Source organism: Pieris napi, chromosome 13, assembly GCF_905475465.1.
Source record: "Pieris napi chromosome 13, ilPieNapi1.2, whole genome shotgun sequence".
Classification (NCBI taxonomy): domain Eukaryota; kingdom Metazoa; phylum Arthropoda; class Insecta; order Lepidoptera; family Pieridae; genus Pieris; species Pieris napi.
This window is the reverse complement of record NC_062246.1, coordinates 6,757,031-6,780,690: the sequence shown is the minus strand read 5'-3', so window position 1 is coordinate 6,780,690 and position 23,660 is coordinate 6,757,031. Positions and strand designations below refer to the sequence as shown.

Sequence of the window (23,660 nt, the reverse complement as noted above, 5' to 3'; positions counted from 1 at the left end):
GTATATTTGTATCATAAATGCATTTTGGGAAAGTTAATATAAAAGTATGAATAAAATATTTTGTTTTTATTTATTCCTAAGATCCTAAAGGTATAAAGTAACTATTATTTTGTACCGTAAAAGCATTCCAAATAAATAAAATTTTCACTAACAGTAATTATTTACAAGTATTTACATTGTTGTAATTTTCAGTCTTGGTTTTAAAAATGAATCAAATCGGGCATTAAGAAAAGTAAACAATTTTCAATAGTCTGTAGCTCTAGTATTAAGTCTATGTCAAACATATTTATTTTTCTTACAAAAAAAGAGTAGTAGCTAGTAGTAGCTTGAGACAAAATCACGCCAAATTTTTAATTAGGTTTTAATGAAATTGGTCACGTGACAAAGCGAGAGCTAATGTCATTGTCATACAAATTCCTTAGGCGGTAGTGGGTCACGTCTATCGCAAAGTGATTTTGTGTCAAACCCGGGTTTTATAGAATAAGACGTTATCTTTGTTAGAGATGCTCTGTTAACAATATACGTCTATCTCGTAAACAGTTACAATTGACAGTTGCTATGACAGCTAGATTTAATTTGATCAATTACCAATATACACGCCTCAGAGCGGAATATGATAGATTTTTTGGAAGTAATAACATGTTTAGAAACAAAACAAAAAGCGACTGCGCTTCTTAAGGCCCTTGTCAACTAATTTTCTGGGAACTATTCACCATCTCTAATTGTTTAGGTGGGGACATAATTATTAAGTGGTTGGCAGAAAACATTCATTTTACTTGGTAGCAATGTTTATGTATCATTATTTTTAATAAGTTTGATAAATGTTCCTAATGACTATCTAAGAATGAGTAGCAGATATATTCATGTACATGTGAGCTCCATCGCGGTCGTCACAACGAATTCGGTCGCGGGCACCAAAAGTCATTCGTAAGTGCGTTGCGTCCGAGTCGCAGTCGAGTCGCTCGCGAGACGCAGAGGCCTCCCTTTCTACTATTGTAGCCATGTGTGTTCTGCGGAATAATATAAAGATATAGTATTGTTGTGATGATCTTCAAGTGGAAGCGTTACATCATTCACAGACTACGTAAGTTAGATTACCGATATTTGAAAGTAGTCTATAATAGACAACTTTATTATAAAATTATGGAGTGACAGTCTATAAGGTTTTGTGCTTGTCTATTTATCCTATAAAAGGTTGTAGCAAATTGAGAAATTCAAAATTATAACCTGTAAAAATGTATAGCGCTGTTTCTCATTTAAAAAAATTCTTTATATGGAAATCAAGTCTATTTCAATAAAAAATAACATGTCTTACGAACGTAATCGAACCGACATACAAAAAAAAAATTATGTACCACATTTGATTACGTTTCAAAAGTCCACTCAATTCAATCGCGTAGTGTTACTAAGAATAGACGCGTTAACTAGCTTGTTAAAATTGAGTTAAATGAGTGAATTCCTGTAGTTAATGACAATTACATGTGCTTTACCTATCTTGTTTGGGATGTCCAAATGTTGTGAATTGAGCGCATCCGTTGACAGGGCGAGGCGGGGGCGGAATCAGATAATCATCCAAGCGATTGTCGCCGTCGCAAGAGTTCATTGTTAGTGTACTTGACGATATCTGAAATTCAATATTTATTACTATACCTTAAGTATGAGCAGTAGGCCACTTATCGATCTTTATTACTGATTAGTGTGTAATTATTATGATTTTTCATATAAAATAGCTTTTTAATCGATGTGAAATGATGTGATGCCTATGAAAAGTAATCATTAGGTTTTAGGGTTTGTCAAGGAGTGTTGTTTAATATTTAGATTTGAACAGTTTCATACACTAAGTAATTTAGTCCCATAAGAGATTGAATCCTAAAAATGTTATAGAACATATGAAGGGCGCTAAAATTTAAATTTATTTAGTATAGAGATGTAGACCACAGGCTGGGCGTTGTTTGTTCCTAAATATCTTTCTGTATGATCGAAAACATCTATGTTAACACAACTTCTAAGAAATTTAAAGTACTTACAATAGATCTGGCCTTATCATCGTGGCATTCTGATTGTACACTATTAGTCTCTCCAACACTTCCGCCACTCACTGTGCTCAGACGACCTGATGATGATGAACCTAAAAAGATAACTCTTTAAAAAACTGTAGATTCAAAATCAAATTTATAACTTATAAAAATATAATGTTTATGTAGCTGTAGTCATGAAATATTTGTATGAAATATCTTACATCGCCAACAAATGGTTACGCGTAAAAATAAGATTTTAAAATATTTTACGACTCATTAGTCTAGTGGTTAGTACCCCTGACTGCAAATCCATGGGTCCCGGGTTCTCCGGCTGAGACGAACATCGATGTGATGAGCATTTGGTGTTGTGCTTAGGTCTTGGGTGTTTAAATATGTATTTATATGTCTATCTATCTATAATATGTATGTATATCGGTTGCCTAGTATCCATAACACAAGCTTCACCAGCTAAGCATGGTATTATTTGTCAAAAAAAAAAAAAAAAGACTAAAGCGTACTTACTTTCACTTAGGCTACTATTAGGTCTAGTACTTCCATTTCGTTTCTCAATAGTGCCTGTATTACTATTACTGCCATCGTTATCTACAAAAAGGGAATATATTTATTTGGTTTCACTTGACAAACATTATTTAGAAATTTCATAATATATATACGTACGTTTATTTTTACTCTTAGAAAACATCTTTTTAACCCTCTCGAATGGTGTAGGCCTCTTTAGCTTATCTTTTATTTTCTGTTGAATCTTATCGTATTCCTCACGCATTTTATTTAACTGTTCTTGCTTTTCTTTGAGTGACTGTTGCGTTTCATTTCTATTCCGCCATTCCATGACTAGCTTTTCCACTTCGGATATTGAGAAGACGTTGTTTTTAAAATCATTGATTATTTCAGCTAATTCTTCTTGTCCAGTTGCATCTTTACCGGATTTTACTGAATTACCACTATTGCGGTTATCTTTGGTACTCAAAGTAATCTGACTTATATCAGATGTTGGAGTCTCTATCAGAAATGATTTGGACTCTTCGGTGGGAGAGTATAAGAAGATATCAGATTGGTGGGGGATTAATCTCGAGCTGTTCGCGTATAAGTTGTTTGGTCGAAATTTGGGACTTTCTACTTTGATGTTCGATGGTTGTACTAAATAGTCGTGTTCGATTGCTTGTTGGATTCGGTCTGCAGTGTCGTCGCGAAGTTGGAAATCGTTTTGGTATAATTGCTCGCTAGGTTTTGGTATTTTGAGACTAGGTCTTCTTTTCTTTGTGATATCGTCTGGTTTTTCGAAGTTATCTTCCAAACTTTGTGTACACGTCTCGCTGAATGGATCAGAGCCATTGACAGCGGTTTCACGCGTTGGTGAATCGATGACGTCAGTGGACTCAACGATTTGTAGTTCTTGTTTGCCCTCTTCCTGCCCTTCCTTATCAGGGTCAGACATGTTCTTAAGATAGTAGTACATGTTCGAGAATTCGTTTATTTTCTGAAAGAGAAATGTTCATTAGAATTGTTGAACTTTGGTTATTAATGCTTTTTAAATGTTGTTAATGTATAAATTACTGCTATGTATTGTTCTTTTTAAATAGTAAAATTATATTATTGCTTGCGATACTTGAAACTAATTGGACCAGATGTTTTGTATGTTCTCGACACAATATTTAGGAATATCAATATTATAATGACTTACAAGATGATCAGCTAACATATCAGCTAGTTTGTAATGTTTATGGTCGCGTGCAAGGTCCGCCGGTGTGCGTCTACGTGCGTTCATCAACGCGACCGCAGCCCCACCACCGGGACATTCGAGGAGTTGCCAACAAACTCTTTCTAGACCGAATCGAGCTGCCCAGTGGAGTAACGTTGGGTATTCTTCACCACCTAGTAGATTCAATAGATTATTAATGGAGGAACTTGTTCCCTTTATTATGACGTTATTTAGTTATTATATATATATTTGGCGCATTTACTGAAATGCGCTCAATCTGAGGTCGTGGATTAGAACTGTGACAGGATTGGTTTTTCTTTATGTGGGCAAAGTAAAGCGCGTATGGAGAACGGCAATATAGCAAGGTATAGATGCACTATCAAAGTAAGTAAATATACATTTTAATATGTTAAGATCAAATTTTGATTTTGTGTATAGTGTTATAGTGATTCTGAATAATATTTTTTGCTAAATAAACTTCGAAGTTTTGGATACCTTTGGGCTTTTTGATGTTATTTTATTTTTAGTAATTATAATTGAGTCCACTTACTCGATACATCAGCTTTCGGATTGTACTGTTCAGTGGATGACAGAAGATTGAAATGAGGCGGAATATTCTTCTGAAAGGCATTGAGCATCCAGCTATCCAGTTGTTCTTTGCTAGTTGTCTTAAAACCTAATGTCTGAAACAAAATAATATTTCAATTTAATATGAAGTTTTTTACAAGGAGTTGCAACTTAAATTTATAGATTGGTGTAGGTACTAGAAGAATGTAAGTGCGTGCTCCTTTTTCACCATGCCTACTGCTCATAGAGGACAAATCTTTGTTTATATTTTTTTTTAAATGAGAATAATATGAATTATGAGGCAAAACTTACCTGGCACATAAATTCTAAAGGATGGTCGGAAGCACGAAGCAGCTGGTCCAATTCTCTGAGTCGACTCTCGCATTTGATTTGTCTTCGTCCTAAGGATTGTCCGTTCTTGCTTACACGCACCCAAACTAACATAGACACTTCCAAGCATGACTCTGTAAAAAGTTTCTAGTCAAATAACTACAATAAAAATCAATTAAATATAATCACAGGACGCTATCCAAATATTCTCTTACCACAATTAAGTTTATCGCTTAATGTGAAATATTTATAATAAGGGTAAGGTTCAGAAACTAGGCGTGAATTAGCACTCCAGTATGTCAAAATCCAAAATCCAAGAAGTCACAGTTAGCACTAAGTCTCGTTTCATCACAAGAAACAGTATCTCGCCCGCGAAAAGACAAACTACGTTTGACATACAAGTATAGCAAGTATATATATATATAAGTAGTACATTAGAGACAATAAGAAATATGACAAATTTGTCGAAAATTTTTGTTTACGCGCTAAATTACTAATAATGTTAAGGTAGAAAGAATTTAAATTTTTGGATATGCCTCGTAAGGTCTGAGTTATCGAGGTTTTACGAACACATGTTTGAACTCATAATACTCCTAAAATGTGAGTTACGCATAGAAATTATATTAAATAAATATTACTGTTATTTTCATCTAAAAACCTTTTGTTAATTTACCTGGTATATCAAATTGCAATGTATAAGGATTCCTCTTCTTGAAAGTAGGTATATGAATGACCTCGCCTTTCTTATCGACCATAATCTTGATACTGTCTTCCTCTCTAATGGGGTCATTCAGTAGCGCTATCACTCGACTTTGACCCTACGAAAATGATAGTTATTAGGGAAATTCTTTGTTTAGAACATGATGACCGTATGTGGTACATAAATGTTTGAGTTTCGCATTACATTGTAAAAAATGTAATTTTTTATAAATTATGTTCCTATAAATATTACTAAGACTATCTTAACTTTTTAAATAAAAACGTCTATGAGTTTGTATTATTGTCTATACTATAGACTGTTAGATGACTTAAAGAGCAAAAAGTTTTCATGAGTTTACAGTTGACATTTCATAACATTTAAACGAGTTTAACACTATATTCCTTTACATGTCTTAACATTACAGCAATCGTCAAATGGTCCCTTGTATTGTAATTCGTTAATGGGGTTGAATAGCTTATTTTAATTAGGTATATAATTACATCCACTTACAATTTTCACTTTCTTTGGCACAATGGAGAAGCTTGTTCTGTCTGTGGCTGTGTCTTTGCAGTCCTTTGTACGGAGTATACCCACTGCTGCTGTCAGGAATGTATCCACAAATGATGTGTCCTTCTCCCGAACTGACATCATCTGCCATTCGTCAACGGTTGGATAGTCTGTGTACAAAAAAAAGAAGCTATAGAAATCAATCAATATAGGTCTAGAGAATAATGTGCGCAATTTGCTCGAACGGTGAAGGAAAACATCGGGAGGAAACCGGCTTGCCTTAGACTCAAAGACGGCGTGTGTGTCAGGCACAGAAGGCTGATCACCTACTTGCCTAATAGATTGACAAATGATCATGAAACAGATACAGAAATCGGACAACCTAAGAAGGTTGTAGCGCCACTGGTATATTTTTATTTAAACTGTATGCAAAATAATACCGCAAAATGGAGAGATCAGGTTTTTTTTTTTTTAAAGACAATTTACACCAATTGACCTATTCCCATGCTAAGCTGGTGAAGCTTGTGTTATGGGTTAGTACCCATAACACAAGCAACGGATATACATACATATTATAGATAGATATACATATAAATACACATTTAAACACCCAACGCCTAAGAACAACACCAAATGCTCATCACATCGATGTTCGCCTCAGCCGGGGATCGAACCCGGGACCCATGGATTCGCAGTCAGGGGTACTAACCACTAGACCAATGAGTCGTCAGTCAGTGTCAGTGTGTCGAGACAAAAAATATTATTATTATATTAAAAAAAATACATACCATCACAATTTTGCGCGATAACACTGTTCCTTTCTACTCCCAGCAGCATGACAAGAACTTTCTCGGACTTAAATATGTCATCACAATGGAGGTCTCGCTTTAAATCCGCCATTTTTGTCGCAAGTATCGGACATAGGATAACGATTTGCAACTGAGCTTTTGCTAACTTATCCAATTTTTCCTGAGAGTCTGGAGACATCAATTCTTCGGCCTTTATTGGTGTTACTCTATAAAAAAATTAAGTCTGTAGTAGTTTCATTACCGCGTGCATGCGTCGAAGCATTCTTTGTTCGATGTCTAGCAAAACAATTATTTCGATTAAAAAGGTTTGGCTGATCGCCTACAAAAACCGAAAAACGCGCACTTGTTTCTGTCTTCCCTATTGTTTAATAATAATTTGTAGATTAAATCATCACTGATATAATATTAATTTTACAAATAATCAACCGTAAATGTTTGAAATGATTTCGTTATTCATTTCAGGTTGAAACCTTATTTGTTTCCCCGAGAATCCAACAAAGCATCACCAGTTAGAAGAAATAACCTACTAATTACATAAATAACAAATTACCTGTAATGGTGCCTTGCTCTTTGTGACATGATTTTGTCAAAGCTGGCCACCAGATAATTGGACCATAGAGCGCTCTCAGGCGAACCCGAGCTCCACAGGATCGCGATATCTTCCATTTCTAAAAAAATAAATATCATTTATGTTATTTAAATTAACATACAAACCCTTACAATAGCTCAATCTAGAACTAATTAAACCGACAGAATTTTTGTCCTTTAAATTATCTTAATTTAAGTTAATGCCTAATTAGTCAACGATTGATTTAACGTCAGTATAACCTTATTAGTTTGCGATTGGTGGACATATTTAAATCTTTACTAACTAAAGTTACCGTTAAATCCAATGAAAGAATCTGAGTATATAATTAAGTATTAAAAAATAGCTGTATATACAATTTTGAATTTTTGATTTAATTTTGACGAGAAGGCAACCGGGGCTTCTGCCACGGGGCCTCAACAAAAGAGAGGTCCTCTCAAGACATCTTCATTTTACTACCATTAATTCTCTAAAATCAAAATTTCAGAGCTATCAGATGTAGCAATACCTTGAAATTTCATTGCGAATGTATGTGTTTTTGATGGTATCAATGTGCACAGGAGAGGGCAAATTTTCCAAAATTAAAATCATAAAAATGGCCTTTGAACCACGATGAGACAAAACCGTCTATCAAAGCTTTGAAAGTCATTTACTTCAGGAACAAGATTCAACGAAATCATCAACAGTTTTTCGGCGGAGCTCGGAAGGTTCCGTTCGTTAACTCTAAAATTTAATTTCCGATAATTTAATACAACGTAATAAAACAAATACAAGTAACATTCATGCAGTGTCGAGTTGCTCTTCTCAATCAAGATTAAAACCGAAAGGATGTGGTGTCAAGGGATAATCAAGGCATAAGCGATGTTCACCCGATATCCCATAGGTCATTGGCTGGACCAAAGTTCACGGATTCAGTAATAAACTCTCGGCGTTAATACTGAGCTTTATGTACGAATTGGACATATGGTAACTATTTAAAGTCATTGTTGTACTTGAACTTGCTGTTAATGTTTACTCATATTCTCCATGCGAGTTCTTTCTCGTGTAATCTAAAAAGCGTAGTTAAAAGTATATAATGTAAAATACTAATATCGAATCTTTTATCTAAAAGATGCAATTTAACAAGCTTTGCATCAGAGAATGAAGTTATAAAATACTTCTAGAAATGCGTAACATGTTACCTACTGTCATAATTAATTAATTCTTTGTAATGTTATTATCTATATAAATAAAAATTCATGGCAACATATGTTGCTAAGAGCAAAACTCGAAAACGGCTGGAACAATTCGAGTATTTTTTACATATGGCTTGAACTATGAGGAAGGTTTTAATGGCGAGAAAAATTTGAAAAACCTAAAAACCAGATTTCTGTAATTGTGTACGCAAACAGTCTCTATGCAAAATGTTCCATATGTAGCTGTTAAAAAACAAGGCGTAACGAAGTTTGCGAGGGCAGCTCGTATAATACAAAATAGTTATGAAACTTAAATAATACAGAAATCCACAAGTAGTCTTATCGCTAACAAGCGATCTCATTTGGCAAGAATAGTAAGCATAAATAACAACATATTATATTAAAGTTTCCATACAACAGTAATGCTATTCTCTTAATTCCATGACGCACCAATAAAAATGCAGCTACGATGAAACTTCAGTAAGTACTTTTAAGATTGACGTACTTATTATTAGGCAAGAGGACGTATTAAAAATGAAGTACTGTGTTGCTACCGTGTTACTTTAATGGATCAACAGATTGCATTTAAGTAAACCCAACCAGCTCTTTCCATTAACCAATCTTAAATGGTACTTGAAATCAATTAAACAGAATTTAAGTCAGACATGCATTTAAAAGATAAGGATTCATTTACTCATTCTGAAATTACTGAAGAACATCTAAAAATAATGTTGTCGGATCTTTTGTGTTCAGTTCTAAAAGTACTGAGCCGATCTTAAAAAGGATAAACTAATGAAGTTCTTGAACGTTATTTTTATACATATTACGCATAGATGACTGCCGATTCTAAAACTATTATTATCTCATTTTTTATTTTAAATTTACTTCTGCCTATAACAATACAAACAACTAGAGAACGAAAAAAAAAAGTCTCTACTAATGATCCACCTATCAAAATAAGGCCTGTTCAAAAAAGTACGGATGCCCTAAAAACACATTTCCAAGTGTTAAAGAAAGCAAACGACTGTTTAAGATTTTATTGCAGGGTGCGCTGTGCTTACAAAATATTCTATGCATCGCGCGCGCCGGAAACCGTACGGATTTATATATACCTTTGCCGCCAAATGAAGACTAAATGTAATATCCGTTTCCTAAATAGACAAACGTCTATCAGAAACGCCCGGAATAACTTATGCATCTGTGTTTTTAGCCCATCAGCTGTGTATGGATAACAATTATTAAAAAAAATTAATCTATTGTTTATTAAAATAAAATTTATATGTAAAATAAGTTTCGATATACCACGCGATTAGGTATGGCCATTAAAAATCTATGCTTATAGATTTTTAATGGAAAGTAGCTGATGACGTGGACGAAACTATTTTCTCAACGGTAACTCCTGCCTCCAGGATCTTAGCTACGTGATATTACAAATACACTCAAGGTTACCAGTATGAGTTTAAAAATTGCAATATTTAAAAAAAAAGGGTGCGTGTACTTATGTACGCGCGTAAGAAGTTATACTTCTTTGGCATTATTAAAAATAGTTTTTGATTGCATGCAAATAATTAATTACAATTAAATAATCAAAGACTGGGAAAGGAGTAATTATAGTCAATAAAGTTCAGTTTACATTTGAAAAATAAAATAAATAAATATTTATTATTATTCTCTTACATTAAGTGTAACATAAATTCTATTATTATTCGAATGTTGTTTTTAAATTATGTCCAATACCGTAGCATCTTCCGTGGGCAACTTCATTCTGTTAATTTTGTGTCACGGTGCGCGCGCATCGTAAAATTTCACTCTCATCAATTTTTCATAACGCGCCTAAAGAAGTATAACTTCAAAAATGATAGAAACATATAAATACAGATTTAGGTTGTACAGACCAAACAGTATCATATGGTGGTCTTTGGCAGAATGACCATGTCTGCTCTGCAGCATAATGCTGAGCCGTCGCCATTACACACTTTAACCATATTCCTTTTTCTTTTCTTTCCATAATTATTTGTTTATTATTATTATTATTTTTTGTGTTTCTCTGTGTGTGTTTCGCTAGTAATAAATATCCGTCTGTCTGTCATAAAACAATTAATGTTATAGAACAAATGCATTATGAAAATATCTATTTTCGGAATAAAAATACTCAGAAGCATCCGCCCCGTAATGCATTTCCATGTAATTCAATTACTCCAAGTACCTACAAACTAATTGTAAATCATTCTTGCTCAGTCGAAATTTAGGGCGGAGGGCTTTAGTTTTCAGTTCATTAACCTCACGCTTTGAAGTACCGAATGAGATATTGCAGTTTCCTACCAGTCAGGTGGCTTTTGATCTATTCGATTGGGAATAGGTCATCCTTTGTTTATGCACATTTCCTTAAAAACTGGAACAATATAACCACGTCCGGCTGGTTCTAAATTGTATTACAAACTTTATCTATCAAGTTACTGGACTCCATTAAAAGTTAGAATAGTTAAGGCATTTCCCGTGATTTATATTTAACATCCGAGATCTTCTGCAGATACATTTCTGCCTCTCTATAGGTGTTTAGGTTTTAGTATATTCTAGAAAGCGATGTCCGACAAATCCTAAATCCGGTCGCAATTTGAAAGGAGTAGAAATCTCGTGCACAAACACAGAAGAATCATATGACTTTTTTTATTTCATACGTAGTAACCTGATGGATCCACGAAATCGCAATCACTATTCGTAGGGGCTTTGGGGGGTTGGAAAGAGAAATAGAATCAATTTCTCTTAGGCAGAATATTTTTTTAAGACATACAGAAATGACAATGTTGGCTCTCGAGTAATTTACCCAGGGTAGGTACCTACAAATAAATTATTGTCGCTCCGGGAATCGAAGCTGGGATTCGGATATACGCACTATGATGAGATGACGTCATGAGGTTAATGATTAAGCCACGAAGGCGGTCATGTTTTCATATTTAGTTGATTCTAAAAACAATGAGTTTAGTGAGAAGTGTGAGCTGGCCGTCATGATTCATCATGTTAAAATAAACATCCCTCTTTTTACCACTTTCTGTCTGCTAAATAATTTTTAGGTCGCGTTAATATTATGCTTATTTTCAGAACACTGAAAATATCCAGATTTTAGCTAATCATACTAACTTGTAAAATTATTAATCATTCTAAAAAAATATTATATTAATGAAATTAATAACTGAAATAATTTAAAACCATTTTAGATTTCAATTGTTAGCTATGACTAATGCAGTATTAATTATTGTACATCGTTTAAATATAGTATTCAATATATTTGGTTTATAAAAATTAATTGAACAAATAATATATCAATACTGGGAAAAAATTACGAAATTTGTTTTATCTAAATTAATTTGACACGTTTAAAATTTACTTTACTAAGTTGTATTTGTAAATTTGGAAGAATTAATATTCAAACAATGTTAGCACAATAACAATAAAAATTACGTTAATTTTATTGAACGAAACATCAAAAGCTTTAAGTAGCACCATTAAAGGAAATATGCGATAATGTGGCGCTACTTGCGTATGGCGACGTCTGGCACATATTAATTAGCAGGCTATTTAGCACGAGTAAACAGTTAAATCAGTTAAGGGTCCTGATAAAGATGATGTCCTGTCCAATATAATCAAACAATATTGAGAAATTTATGAAGTGCAAACTGTGAATCACACAAAACAATAGTACAAAATAATTCTTGTTCTAAATTCAAATTTTAATAAAAATAATTTCGTGGAAGTAGATTTTATCACACCTATTTTAGGAGATTATTCTTCCCTAAAATCGTCTGCGCTAATATTGACTGACTAGTGACCAGGTCACAAAGAATATATAATATATGCAGTCAAGGAGTAAAACTCTCGTGATGTTAAGACAAAATAGGCGTCTGTGCATTTACATTCCCACAGCGAGTACATTACGGGAGACGCTCTTATGCATGTAAAGTACACCATGTTTATTCTGTTGGTCTTGCTACCCTGCATAACTAATGTGCCCACAGAGAAGTTCTTAATATTGTCATGCAATTATTAGCCTTATGTTAGGTAACAAAAGGTTGGTATTGCCATGACACGAGGCGGGTAAAAAGATAGGTTGAGCTACTCTTTGACATTGATTTGGGCGGTCTTCGGATTTCAAGAAGGACTAAGGTCGTCTCATCTGTTTCAAATGTTTCTTAGAATTCATATTTATGAACGTATTTTTAAGTTCTACGCCGCACATTTTTCGCAAAAACTTAACAATGATTTAAATAATGATATATATATTATTTAGATATGGAATATATTGGTAAATAATAATAATTTTAATCAAGCAATCTAAGACATTAAAAAGTGAAATGAAAGTTATGTTATCATTTTCCTAAATATAAACAATCGTAATACAAAAATATGGTAAATATTTTTTGATGTACCAATAATAATCAAATTAACTCACTCAAATTAGGATCCGCCATTGTCCTCAAATTGATTGACCGATTCACTTATAAAACTTAAAGATACATTGCACTGAAATGCATCTAAGCACTACAAATTATATGTTCGAAGGCTGCGAAGAGCAGTTCAAAGTGTCGGTCGGAACTCCGGCGCAATGTTCACTGGCGTCAGCCAACTCGCGCGCACGCACTTCGCATACTAAAAGCGCTAAAACGCAAGCTCGCGACCACAATCGCAACTTCTCTAATCTTATTTGTCAAGACCCAACGTAAATATTCCCGAAACGTTATCGATCATCAAATAGACTCTAAACACGTATTGATTGTCATGAGGAAAAAAATTGGTCTCCTAACGATAAGCTTTATTAGAATCAATATTTTGCTTATTTTGTCACTAGATTAAATTGTCGTTTTAAGATAGGACTTTAAAGGTAATAACAAAACATGTCACGTGTTTTTATGTAGGTGAGAATTATTTACTAAATTAATATATTCAATAATTTATTACGGTAAGTCATATGTTGACTACCAAGTGATAATAAGTTCTCATATCAAAGAAGGTTCACATAAAAAGGTTAATATATGCACGGATATCGATGCACGCTTATGCAATAGTAATGGCTGTCGGTGTTCCTATAAAGAGTGATATCTATTGCGAAACGCTAAAAACAAAAGCGCCGACTGCTTTCTAATATTTAGGGAAAGACGTTTATCAAAATAGGGTCGAAGGGCCCGAGTGCAACGCTCTTAGATAATATTTATGTGTTGTCTTCGTATTGTTTATGACCATTTATCAGTCGTGTGTACATAAATTATCTTATAATAGAATTAAATTATGTCATGTTCCTGGAATCACAATAAAATTGCCCTTCCAATTTATTATCACTATTGATTCTGTATACAAAGTTTGTTATACAATTAGGGTCTATTGAACAAGCTCCGAGCTGTGATTTTCTATTCCTATATTTGGTAATATAACTAACCTTTAAATGAGAAATTTCTTGGACGTCTTCTTCTGACTTCATCGTCCTGCTGATTGAATCTTGGAGGTGGCATTTTAGGGACTTCACTGGGCACAGTTGTAACTTCACCCGCACCGCTTGCTCCTGTGGCAAGATAGCCCCCAACTGAATGTCGTCTGCGGCCCTGTTGGGGTACAGTATAGAAAACCTCTTCATGCTCCTTTGTCCCATCTGATGTCACTATAGTTGTACTGATTTTGCCTTTCCTGTGCAACAAAACATATGATTTATACAAGGACCTTATGTATTTGTTAGTATTTATTCTAACTGCATTATTATTAACAAAAGTAACCACAGTTTAAAACTTTAATACCTATTATACATTTGTTAGTTAAAGCCATTTAACTTGATTTTGAAGACTTCAAATAATAGTTAGTACCTACTTTGTCTTATTTAGAAGACAAATAAGGACATTAACCAAATGTGGTACACTTACTTTATCCTCGGCGCAGTAAATGTATGTCTCATGTCACCAGGCGCGCAGTCCCCAGGTCTTGGCTGTCCTTTGAGAAAAGCTTCTGCCTTTTCAGGTTCCTTCGCTGACAGCGACCTAAGGAGAGCCCTGAACTCTTTTCTCCTTGGGCTTTCGGGCTCCCTTCTCCTTGGTGATTGAAGTGGTCTACCACCATCTGCCCATGCTCGGGCAGGAGCAGAACGGGAATACTGCTCCGGCCCACTGACCGTTGAACTGGCATTGTCGGTGACATCTTTTTCCGGAAATGCGAAGTAAGATGGATTATCTAGAAAAAAAGAGAATTCAAATTTGGAATCAGGAATTCAAATTGAGTGAAAGTCTTTATTTATTTAATTACAATACTCGTATGGATTCTTACCGACGGTCATAATATATAGGAAGAGTATCGCACGATGGCTACCGCCGTCCGAGGCAGACTGCGCCTTGAGGGAATTATTCAATAACGACAATGAAGTAACGGCTCTCGATTACGACCAGTATGGGCGCGGAGAGCAACCTACTTTTGTACCTAAGCCGGAAAATGCGAATTGAAAGCAATCTTCGTCCAGCACCGTGATACTTAAACCACTGTTCTCGTATCGCGATGATTTGGTTAGATAAGAGAAGCTAATGTTGTGACCTATTTTAAAGAAGGATATTATTGTTCCTTTTTTAAATGAATGACTCATAAGCTTTATATGGAATTTAGCTGTTAATGAGTTTAATTCGGCGAATTAATTTGGACTACAATTGACGTGTTGTTTATCAATCAATTAAAACATACGCTATTATTCTTAATTTAAAATTCAAATATGTATATAGTCGGTTTAAAAACGTACTTTGAAAAAATTATAGCATAAAGTTATTGTTGTCTGGTATTCAAAAAAAATCTTTTAATTGTCTAATGTAATAGGTTTATAATATTTTCGTTAAAATTTGGCGGATGTATGCTGTAAATAAATATGACGCTACACTCTGCATCTGCTTTAATACAAAGACGAACTTTTACACATAGGAAATCACTTAACTAATTTTAAAAATCTCTAGTATCCTGTACTAAAGGTTTTTTGTTGACCCGCATGCTGGGCGTATCCCATTCATCTCTAAGGGGCGGAAAGAATGCACCCTGAGGACACATGGTGCTCATCAGGTCTCACTGTACTCACAAATTAGTATACAATCGTATCTAATCTTAATGTTTTTACACATTAAGTACCGTGAGAACTACAAAATATCTTTTTGAAAATCTATACTTAAACCTATACGCCACAATAATATAATAGTTATGAATATTCAATAAATCACATTAGGTCAACACAATAACACATATAACACTTCTTTCTATGCTTCTAATGGCGTTGAATTAGCAACTAATTATAGGAATGTTTGGAGAACAAAATCTAAGAAATCGATCGTTAGAGATGAATCAATCTAAGTTCTTGGAAATCATGTTAACTTATTCGTAGAATATGTACATATTGTTAGAAAAACAAATGAAAACTTCAGTGAATCCTGAATAAATATTTTTTGACGAACAATATCAGTTATGAATTAGGTATTATTTTAAATGCCTTTGAATAAGATTGGCGGAATTATACAGCAGTGTATACTGTGTTGATAGATATATAGAATAACAAATTACTATATAGAATATATAATAATAAATCACGTTATATGTTCGCCCTTTAATAATTGTAATCTACATATACATGTAATATATGTACTAGTAAAATAATATGTATCTTCGTTTGACATTAACATAATCTACTAACGTTTCAGTAAGATATAAAATCACTAGTGAAAGCGGTGGATCGAATATTAAAAAAAACTTACTTGTCGCTCGTAAACAAAAATCGAACTGGGGTCCCATGATTGTACGATAAACGTTAAGCACGACACATCCCGTCGACAGCGTAGCGGGCTCTGCGCTATCACAAACTTAGAGCAACGCTTGCGCAGGTGGAAGCTTCAGCACACGTGCGAGCTTTTAGGAAGGGAAGCTTTCTTAGCACGCGCGAACAGGAAACGAACCCCAACATACGTTTATGAAGGGGCCTGCGAGATTTAATTTTGGTCGGCGTCCGTTTTGGTAGCACACGCCACGCTTCAATGTTTGTAAATATAATTGTTGACGTTTCATATTTGAACCAATCGTATTTGATTAATTCTATAATTATAAGTCAAGCTTACTTCCTGGTGTCGACATATGTAGATGGAGACAATGATTATTTGTATTAGGACTGTAGAACTTTTTTTTTATATAAGTCTTTATCTTGCAATCAGTCAGCTAGACTATGAGCAGATGTGTTGAGAGCTGTTAGGCGTTCAAAGCAAAATCTCCATCGAGACTGCTCCTCTCTTTCAACCGTGTCTATCAAGACTTAGGATTTGTCGCCTTTAAAGCCTATTTATTAGGTCCGTATGGTTTCTAGCCTTTTTCTGTATTTCATACTCCAGGTCTTGATCTCCTCTTTGACAGTCCTGATTTTGAGGTGCTCATGAATCTCCGATGTTTTTATAAACCACGGACAGTTGGATATTTGTTTCAAAATGTAATTTTGAACCCTCTGTATGATACTTATGTTAGAGTCACGCGCCGAACCCCATAGTTGAATCCCGTATTACCAAATTGGTTTCAAGAGCATTTCGTAGATGAGTAGCTTATTATCTACTGACAGTTTGGAATTTCTGACAAGAAGCCAGTAGAAGGACTGTAGAACTTAGTACCAAAATTGTTGCGCGTGACATACTTTACATTGAGTTCAAATCTCAGCATTTAACTGGAGACGTTTGTAAAACGAGAAGTGTTGGGGGCGACATCTTGCAATCGTTTGCAGCTGTTGCGTGCAAAATATTAATAACCGAATTCCTGTTGAGTGGTACTACATTTTTGGGTTTATGTGAGATTTCTTTTAAAGTAATTTGAGTCGGTTTTGTTTTTTGGTTGGTTTTAGCAATTCTGAGTAAGAAGTTTCCCCAATAAAGTCTAAACGTTTAAAACAAACAGTACTGTAAAATCCTCACAGTATTTTCATTAAATTACCACGTTTTCTGTGATGTAATTAATTCAGATATAAATACAGATTGCTACAAAACAGTTATCGGCAGAATATGTTTTACAACAACTAACGTTTCAGATTAAATTTGCCACATTAGAGGTTTTCTTATACTCCTTGTATTTTATATAAAGGGCAAACGAGCCTTCATGTAATGTTAAGTGTTACCGCCGCATAGAAACTAATATTCCCAGAGGGCTCGCAAGTGCGTTTTAAGAATCGGTACGCTCTTTTCATGTAGGCCCCTAAGTCAAATTGGTTCGGAAATACATCGATGAGCAGCTGGTTCCACATAGTGGTGGTGCGCGACAAAAACTGCCTTAAAAACGCTCAATTATGGTACGACGGACGGCAAGGTGATACGGATGGAATTTCGTAATCTGCCTCGACGACCGATGATGAAACTCAGTTGCTGGTATTTTCTGAACAAATCCTAAAAAACGTATAGATTTGACAATAGACAAATCGTAATTGCTGGGATCATCCGTCTGCTGCTACGCTCCGTAGACGCTAAAGAACTTAGAATAATGTGGATACATTCACTTCGAAGCCTAAAGCAAAATCGTTCTTGTTTATACCTAATACATACAGCCTTGCGATTCTGTAACTCACTTTTCGAACTCACACAGCGGTTTTCGCATCGGCGGTCGCTCTCAAATCAGTCGTGAAGCAGTCATTTTATGATTTGGCATTCTGATAAACAATAAACTACAAGTTCCCACGTTATCAGAATGCCAAATCATAAAATGACTGCTTCACGACTGATTTGAGAGCGACCGCCGATGCGTAAACCGCTGTGTGAGTTCGAAAAGTGAGTTACAGAATCGCAGGGCAGGCCTGTAACTTTATACTTTATGATATCTTAAAATGTAAAGACATCTAGGTAAAGCGTCCTAAATCTGTTTTATCACTGACCGCTGCGACAAAAAAACCTATACCAGATGTGGATGCGACTGTGTTTACAGATGCATCTGTTTTTAAACAAAGGTCACTTTTGTCTTAACGCATATACAAAGGATCGACACAAAGTAGAATTACACTTGACAGTCATTTAGTTTTAACACTATTAATCAAACGATTTACATTATCTGTATTGAATACTAATAATTTACGACTTTTCCACTAACATTTCGCAATGTATTTGCGTTGCATCAGTTTTTGTAATTTATTAAATATAAAAAAAAGAATATGTATGATTAGTATCATACATATTCAACAGGGTCAGCTAGTGCTGACCCGGCAAACGTTGTTTTGCCATGTATCTATAAAAAATAGAGGTTGATCGTAGAGGGGTGAATAAGGGTTGTATGTAATTTTTTAATGCCACAAAATAAAAGAAAATGGTATCCAAAAATTTTTTTTTGGGTCGGACACCCCTTATCACTTAGGGGTTTGAAAGATAGATAGTAGTCGATTCTCATACTTACTGACTATGAATAAAAATTATCATAAAAATCGGTCGAGTCGTTTCGGAGTATTATGGGAACGAACATTGTGACACGAGAATTTCATATATAAAATATGACTAAAGTATAACAAGTGGTGTAAATGTAATGTAAATAATAATATCAAACATCACAGACTGTACGAAAAATGAATTTTTAAGTTTTTTTTATATTGCGGTCACGCGAATAGATACCATAAAGTGTATGTAATCTTTGTACAAATTTCAGTTCAATCAAACTTTTTCGTTTTAATATAGGTATTATTAAAATGCCGGTAAGCAATAGTACCGGGTACAGTATACATAAGCGACACCTTGAATATATATATAATTTTATTCCTTATACTTTTACGAAAGTAAAACATTTTTCGGGAATCGTAATTTCTATATTGTATGCTTTTTTTCATAATTCCTTGGGTGTATGTTCCAGATCAGTTTGTTATTTATGGAATGCACACTCGGGTTTATTTAAGTGCAATGCGCTAACGCACCTACGAAACAAAACGAGATTATATCGCGCATTACTCACCAACTTGTACATCATTAATTTAAATGTTAAGAGATGACTTTATTTAAATTGATATGTTCCATTTATTATCTTTATACACAACAAGTTGTGACCCATCTGCCAAATTACTCGTGTTACCAAGTTATTTTCGTCATACTTAGTCATACATAAAAGTTCTTAATTTAAAATGTATAGTGTTTCTTTAATGAAGACATCCATAGAATACAGAATAAGGGTCAATAGACAAAGATGGGCATTATGGGATAGACGTCGCGACATGCGCCGTCCACAGCTTAGATACAATTGGCTACTTCCGTTTGTATCGAATTAATTCAAAGTGCTCACATAGAATATATAGTATACATCCGCGACTCCCTTTCATAACTATATTGTTTATTTCTTACGACGTTTTAAACTCGCTTCTGTCAGCTGCTCTTTAGTAGTATTGATTTTTCCTTATAAACGTTTACCAAAGCTTTTCGAATTAATTCTTAACATTAGATAATGCTGAAGAGTTTTTGAGTTCTCCAGGTTTGAATCAAAATAATATTGGTATCTAATTATCCATAAAAGCTTTACTTAGTACTCAATAAAATATAAACAATTAATTAAGCAGATTACTTTATATATACCGTGGTTAATTTCAAGTAAACGAAGCTTGGACTCAGATAAAATATTATTACCCTAAATTAATTTTCCGTTCTATTTATTAGCAGGTACAGAGTTCAATGACCACTCCAGTTTATTAGAGAGATTCCAGAAGCACGCATGTTTTAGATCATCGCGGCAATATAAAGACATACGGTCAGAGGTAGAACACAAAACACGTGAACTAATTTGAATTTCTCAGTAATGACCAAAATAATTTAACGAGAAATGCTTTACAGTGACATCACTATGACTTCAAATTTTGTTTAAATTACTCTTATTTAATACAAAGAGTCTTGTTCTTGTTAATGCACAAATACCTGTATCCGTCAAACACCGTGCACCGTAACTGAACTCTGTCTCTTTTCAACGAAGTTTTACACTTCGTTGAAAAGAGACACAATTTGATAAAAAGAGACGAAAGAGTATTTTAAGAATTTAATTAAGATGATCTAGTTTTTATGGATTTTTTATTTCATATACCAAATAAAGTATGTATGTAGTTATAAATAGAACTTCGTGGATTCGTCCTGGGTTCGATTCACAACGAAGCTTATGTCTTGATGGTTCTTTTGAATAAGCTAAGCGAAAAGTTACTTAAACAGTGACATTTTTTTTCTTACAATAAACTTCACAAAAAAGCGTGCGACTTTACACGAATTACAATCTAGCCTATACAATAATTATGGCTCATAAGTAATATTATGTTGACTTAATTTTCTACAATACGAATAGCTCAAACTAAGGAAGAACTAATGTTCATTAATAGTCTTAGGGTCTATATCACAATGTATGGATAAAGTACCAAATATCTATGGACTATGGAACACATAAATTATTTGGAACTTTTGATGGACTTTATGTGACGAATAGCGCTATCTGACAGTCGTTAAACTCAACAATAGTGTTTATCCTACAAATAAGTAATAAATAGCTAATTTGGAACTTATGTAGAACTTAAATGCGTAGGTACATTGTGAAACAGACCCTTAGTGTTCTATAATGTTTTGAGTGTCAAAACATGCACGCTGTTCGTGTGCCCGAGATACCGCACTTGCACTAATTATATTCACTACACTAGACTTAACTCAAAAGGTTTAGTTCTCTTAAGGCGTCTTATCCTTGTCGTGTCAAGAAGTGACATAATTCTATTTATTGAAAGCTGGAGTAGCTAAAATTACTCACACCCTCCAGTTTTCCTTACATTTTATTACAGATAAAATATTTTATGTTACAAAGCAGCCGCGCTAGATTTTTTTTTGGGAATCGGAACATACCTGAAACATTGAACTAATTAAGTACATGGTCCTACTGAGTTACGTAGGTAATTGGATTATAAATAAAAAGTTAGTTACTTAAAAATAAGTATTTACTAGATGTATCAATTAAAACCTTTTCACCGCTGCATAAACTCTATTTATATATTTATATAGTATATATATACATGAGTAATATTGTTAAAACACTGTAAAAATACTAAACTATTATAGGGAATAATCCTTTACATAAATTCCTAGTTCATAAGCGTTTTCTCATCACATATATTCTGGTAATAAACTAAGATCGTCTGGAAACAAAGAATAATAACGTATAATCGTTGCATTGTTGTAACCAAGAACCAAGTGTGATATATGTTTGGCACGCATACCTAACAGTACCTAAGTTATTCAATGTCACAAAATTAGTAGGCTAATCATATACAAAGTATAATTAATTAGGCGTTTGCATGCTTATGATCTTAACGTATTAGTTTAGCTGAATTATGGACATGTTATTCTTAACGGGAAATCCTATTTTTCTTTCAGGACAATGACGTATAACTTCTATACATTCTGTTCAAGAGACCATTCCGCTATTCGAATTGAATTGGAGATAATTATTGTGTTATGTACTCATTAATAATACATAATTAATCTACTAATGAATTATATTGATGCTAATTACAAATGTATATGTAGATTTATATATTTATGTAGATTTCTCATATGTATGCAAATCAATTCTTGGTCGCATGTGTTGATTTGATTATGCTGTTCATAATAATTATAATATTATTAACAGCATAATCCATAGATAATCGTAGATACTACGATGTAGCATAGACACAAAAACATAGAATAAAAATCCACTATAAAACAATAGACACTTATAAACATTTACGTTGTAGCGTTTGTTATGATTCAAATTTCATAGGCCATAACATCTATTTACGTACGAACAAAATCCAGAAGAGCGAGAGCTACGTGTATAGATAATTAAAATAAACACCACCATATACATATTAAACGCATCTCGACAAAAAATTAAAGGTTGAACAAACTTTTGGCGGGACACGGGGCGCATAGAAAATGTGGGAACGAGGCGATTGTTGTTAAGCATTCATATGGTACTCTACTCACCCATGCCGGGACATCCGCCGCTACTTCCGCTGCCAAAGATGGTGGATCTTCGAACGACTAGTTCGTTGACGCGCGATGACCCCGATAACAGCTCATAACAACGGCATCGCGATTATTTACGAGTAACAAATACGCGCGCACGTCTCGGAAAACTCATGGCAAGGTTATATTAATTTTCACAAGCGTAGCACACAGCCGCTGCGTCCGATGAGCTGCGTAAACTTGCGTTTAGAACGTCTTGGGAGCTATTTTTGATGCAAAATCGATGTGTGTTTGTTGAAACACCAATGTCTAGAGCATGCACGGAATATGCAATGTCGTCAGCCTTGATGTTTATATTGAGTGTACGTTTCCCTACCCTTTTATATTTTTTGTAGAATTGTTGAGATTTATTGTTTAATTTTTTTATTCTTCGTTGTATGCGGTACGTGTAGCATCCAACATGAGAAGCATAATATCCAAGATAAATAATGGGTTTCTTATTTTATTTATGTTGCGACTATGTTACTCATACAATTCATTGTTTTGGAGCTTGCACCTCAATAACCTTTGTCCTTGAATTGGTAAAACGCTTTACAGTAGCACGATAGGTACTTGTATATACTTAGCTTTGATCTGTTCTTATTATTATCTGATAATTCATAAGTGTACTTGTTTACCTACATGAATAAAGATATTTTGAGTTTGAGTTTATATTATTTACATATAGGTAAATAATAATAAAAAAGAAAATTTCTGATGATACTGACTAAACATAATGTCGGTTTTGCTTTGTGTGTGCGATTTTTGGGCATATTCAATGAAATAAGTATTAAACGAAGTATCATTTTGCGTGTGGCGCGCGTAGCATAATAGATGTTAATGTTTAACTGCCGTAGTAAACAAAAATACATAATGCATTATTTAAATTTTCTTTTTTATAAAGAAATACAATCATAGTTAAAACCTGATTGATCCATCACAGCAAGGACAAGCTGTCGTGGTTAGTTTTGTTTTGGCAGTTGTTGATTTTTTTATTTAAACCAAAAAAATAAATTACCTTTACCGAGGATTTTTTTGCAAGTTTTATGCCTAATGAAACATATTTATATGCTTATTATAAGCGTTTTAGCCAGGTACGGAACCAGTAGTCTATCCCTTTCCATATTGTTAACTATAATATAAAGATCGCCGTTTTTGTGTGCAATTTGATGTAGTTCTCTTAATATCCGTAGCGCTGATATAGCAACTAGCAATCTTGGTATTTCGCGGTACAAAAACTTAACAAACTAA

The 23,660-nt window shown here is 34.0% G+C and overlaps 1 protein-coding gene across 4 annotated transcripts; it reads right to left on the bottom strand.

The window, feature by feature from the left end:
• Window positions 1-770: 770 nt before the first annotated feature.
• Window positions 771-22,614, bottom strand: LOC125055229 (phosphoinositide 3-kinase adapter protein 1). 4 transcript variants are annotated; one of them, XM_047657598.1, is made up of 15 exons: window positions 22,389-22,614; window positions 14,316-14,619; window positions 13,841-14,085; window positions 7,202-7,319; window positions 6,631-6,857; window positions 5,846-6,012; window positions 5,309-5,453; window positions 4,618-4,769; window positions 4,289-4,421; window positions 3,721-3,911; window positions 2,697-3,516; window positions 2,541-2,621; window positions 2,028-2,128; window positions 1,491-1,624; window positions 771-1,010 (listed from the first exon to the last, which is right to left on the bottom strand). In XM_047657598.1, exons 1-15 carry the CDS (start codon window positions 22,390-22,392, stop codon window positions 839-841), a joined length of 2,994 nt encoding a protein of 997 aa, XP_047513554.1. In that variant the 5' UTR covers window positions 22,393-22,614; the 3' UTR covers window positions 771-838. The 4 variants fall into 4 exon arrangements, with proteins under 4 accessions (XP_047513554.1, XP_047513552.1, XP_047513553.1 ...); XM_047657596.1 differs by lacking the exon at window positions 22,389-22,614 and adding an exon at window positions 16,167-16,275; XM_047657597.1 differs by lacking the exon at window positions 22,389-22,614 and adding an exon at window positions 14,713-14,837.
• Between the last annotated feature and the right edge of the window lie 1,046 nt (window positions 22,615-23,660).

What these genes read in the sequence shown, in the direction of transcription:
- LOC125055229 (XM_047657596.1), bottom strand. Translation starts at nt 16,203, where the DNA reads ATGGGACCCCAGTTCGATTTTTGTTTACGAGCGACAA. An exon ending in AAGAAATTTCTCATTTAAAG is followed by an intron (nt 7,320 to 13,840) that starts GTTAGTTATATT and finishes TTATTTTTTTAG; the next exon opens with AAATGGAAGATATCGCGATC. An exon ending in TTCTAAGAGTAAAAATAAAC is followed by an intron (nt 2,622 to 2,696) that starts GTACGTATATAT and finishes CCCTTTTTGTAG; the next exon opens with ATAACGATGGCAGTAATAGT.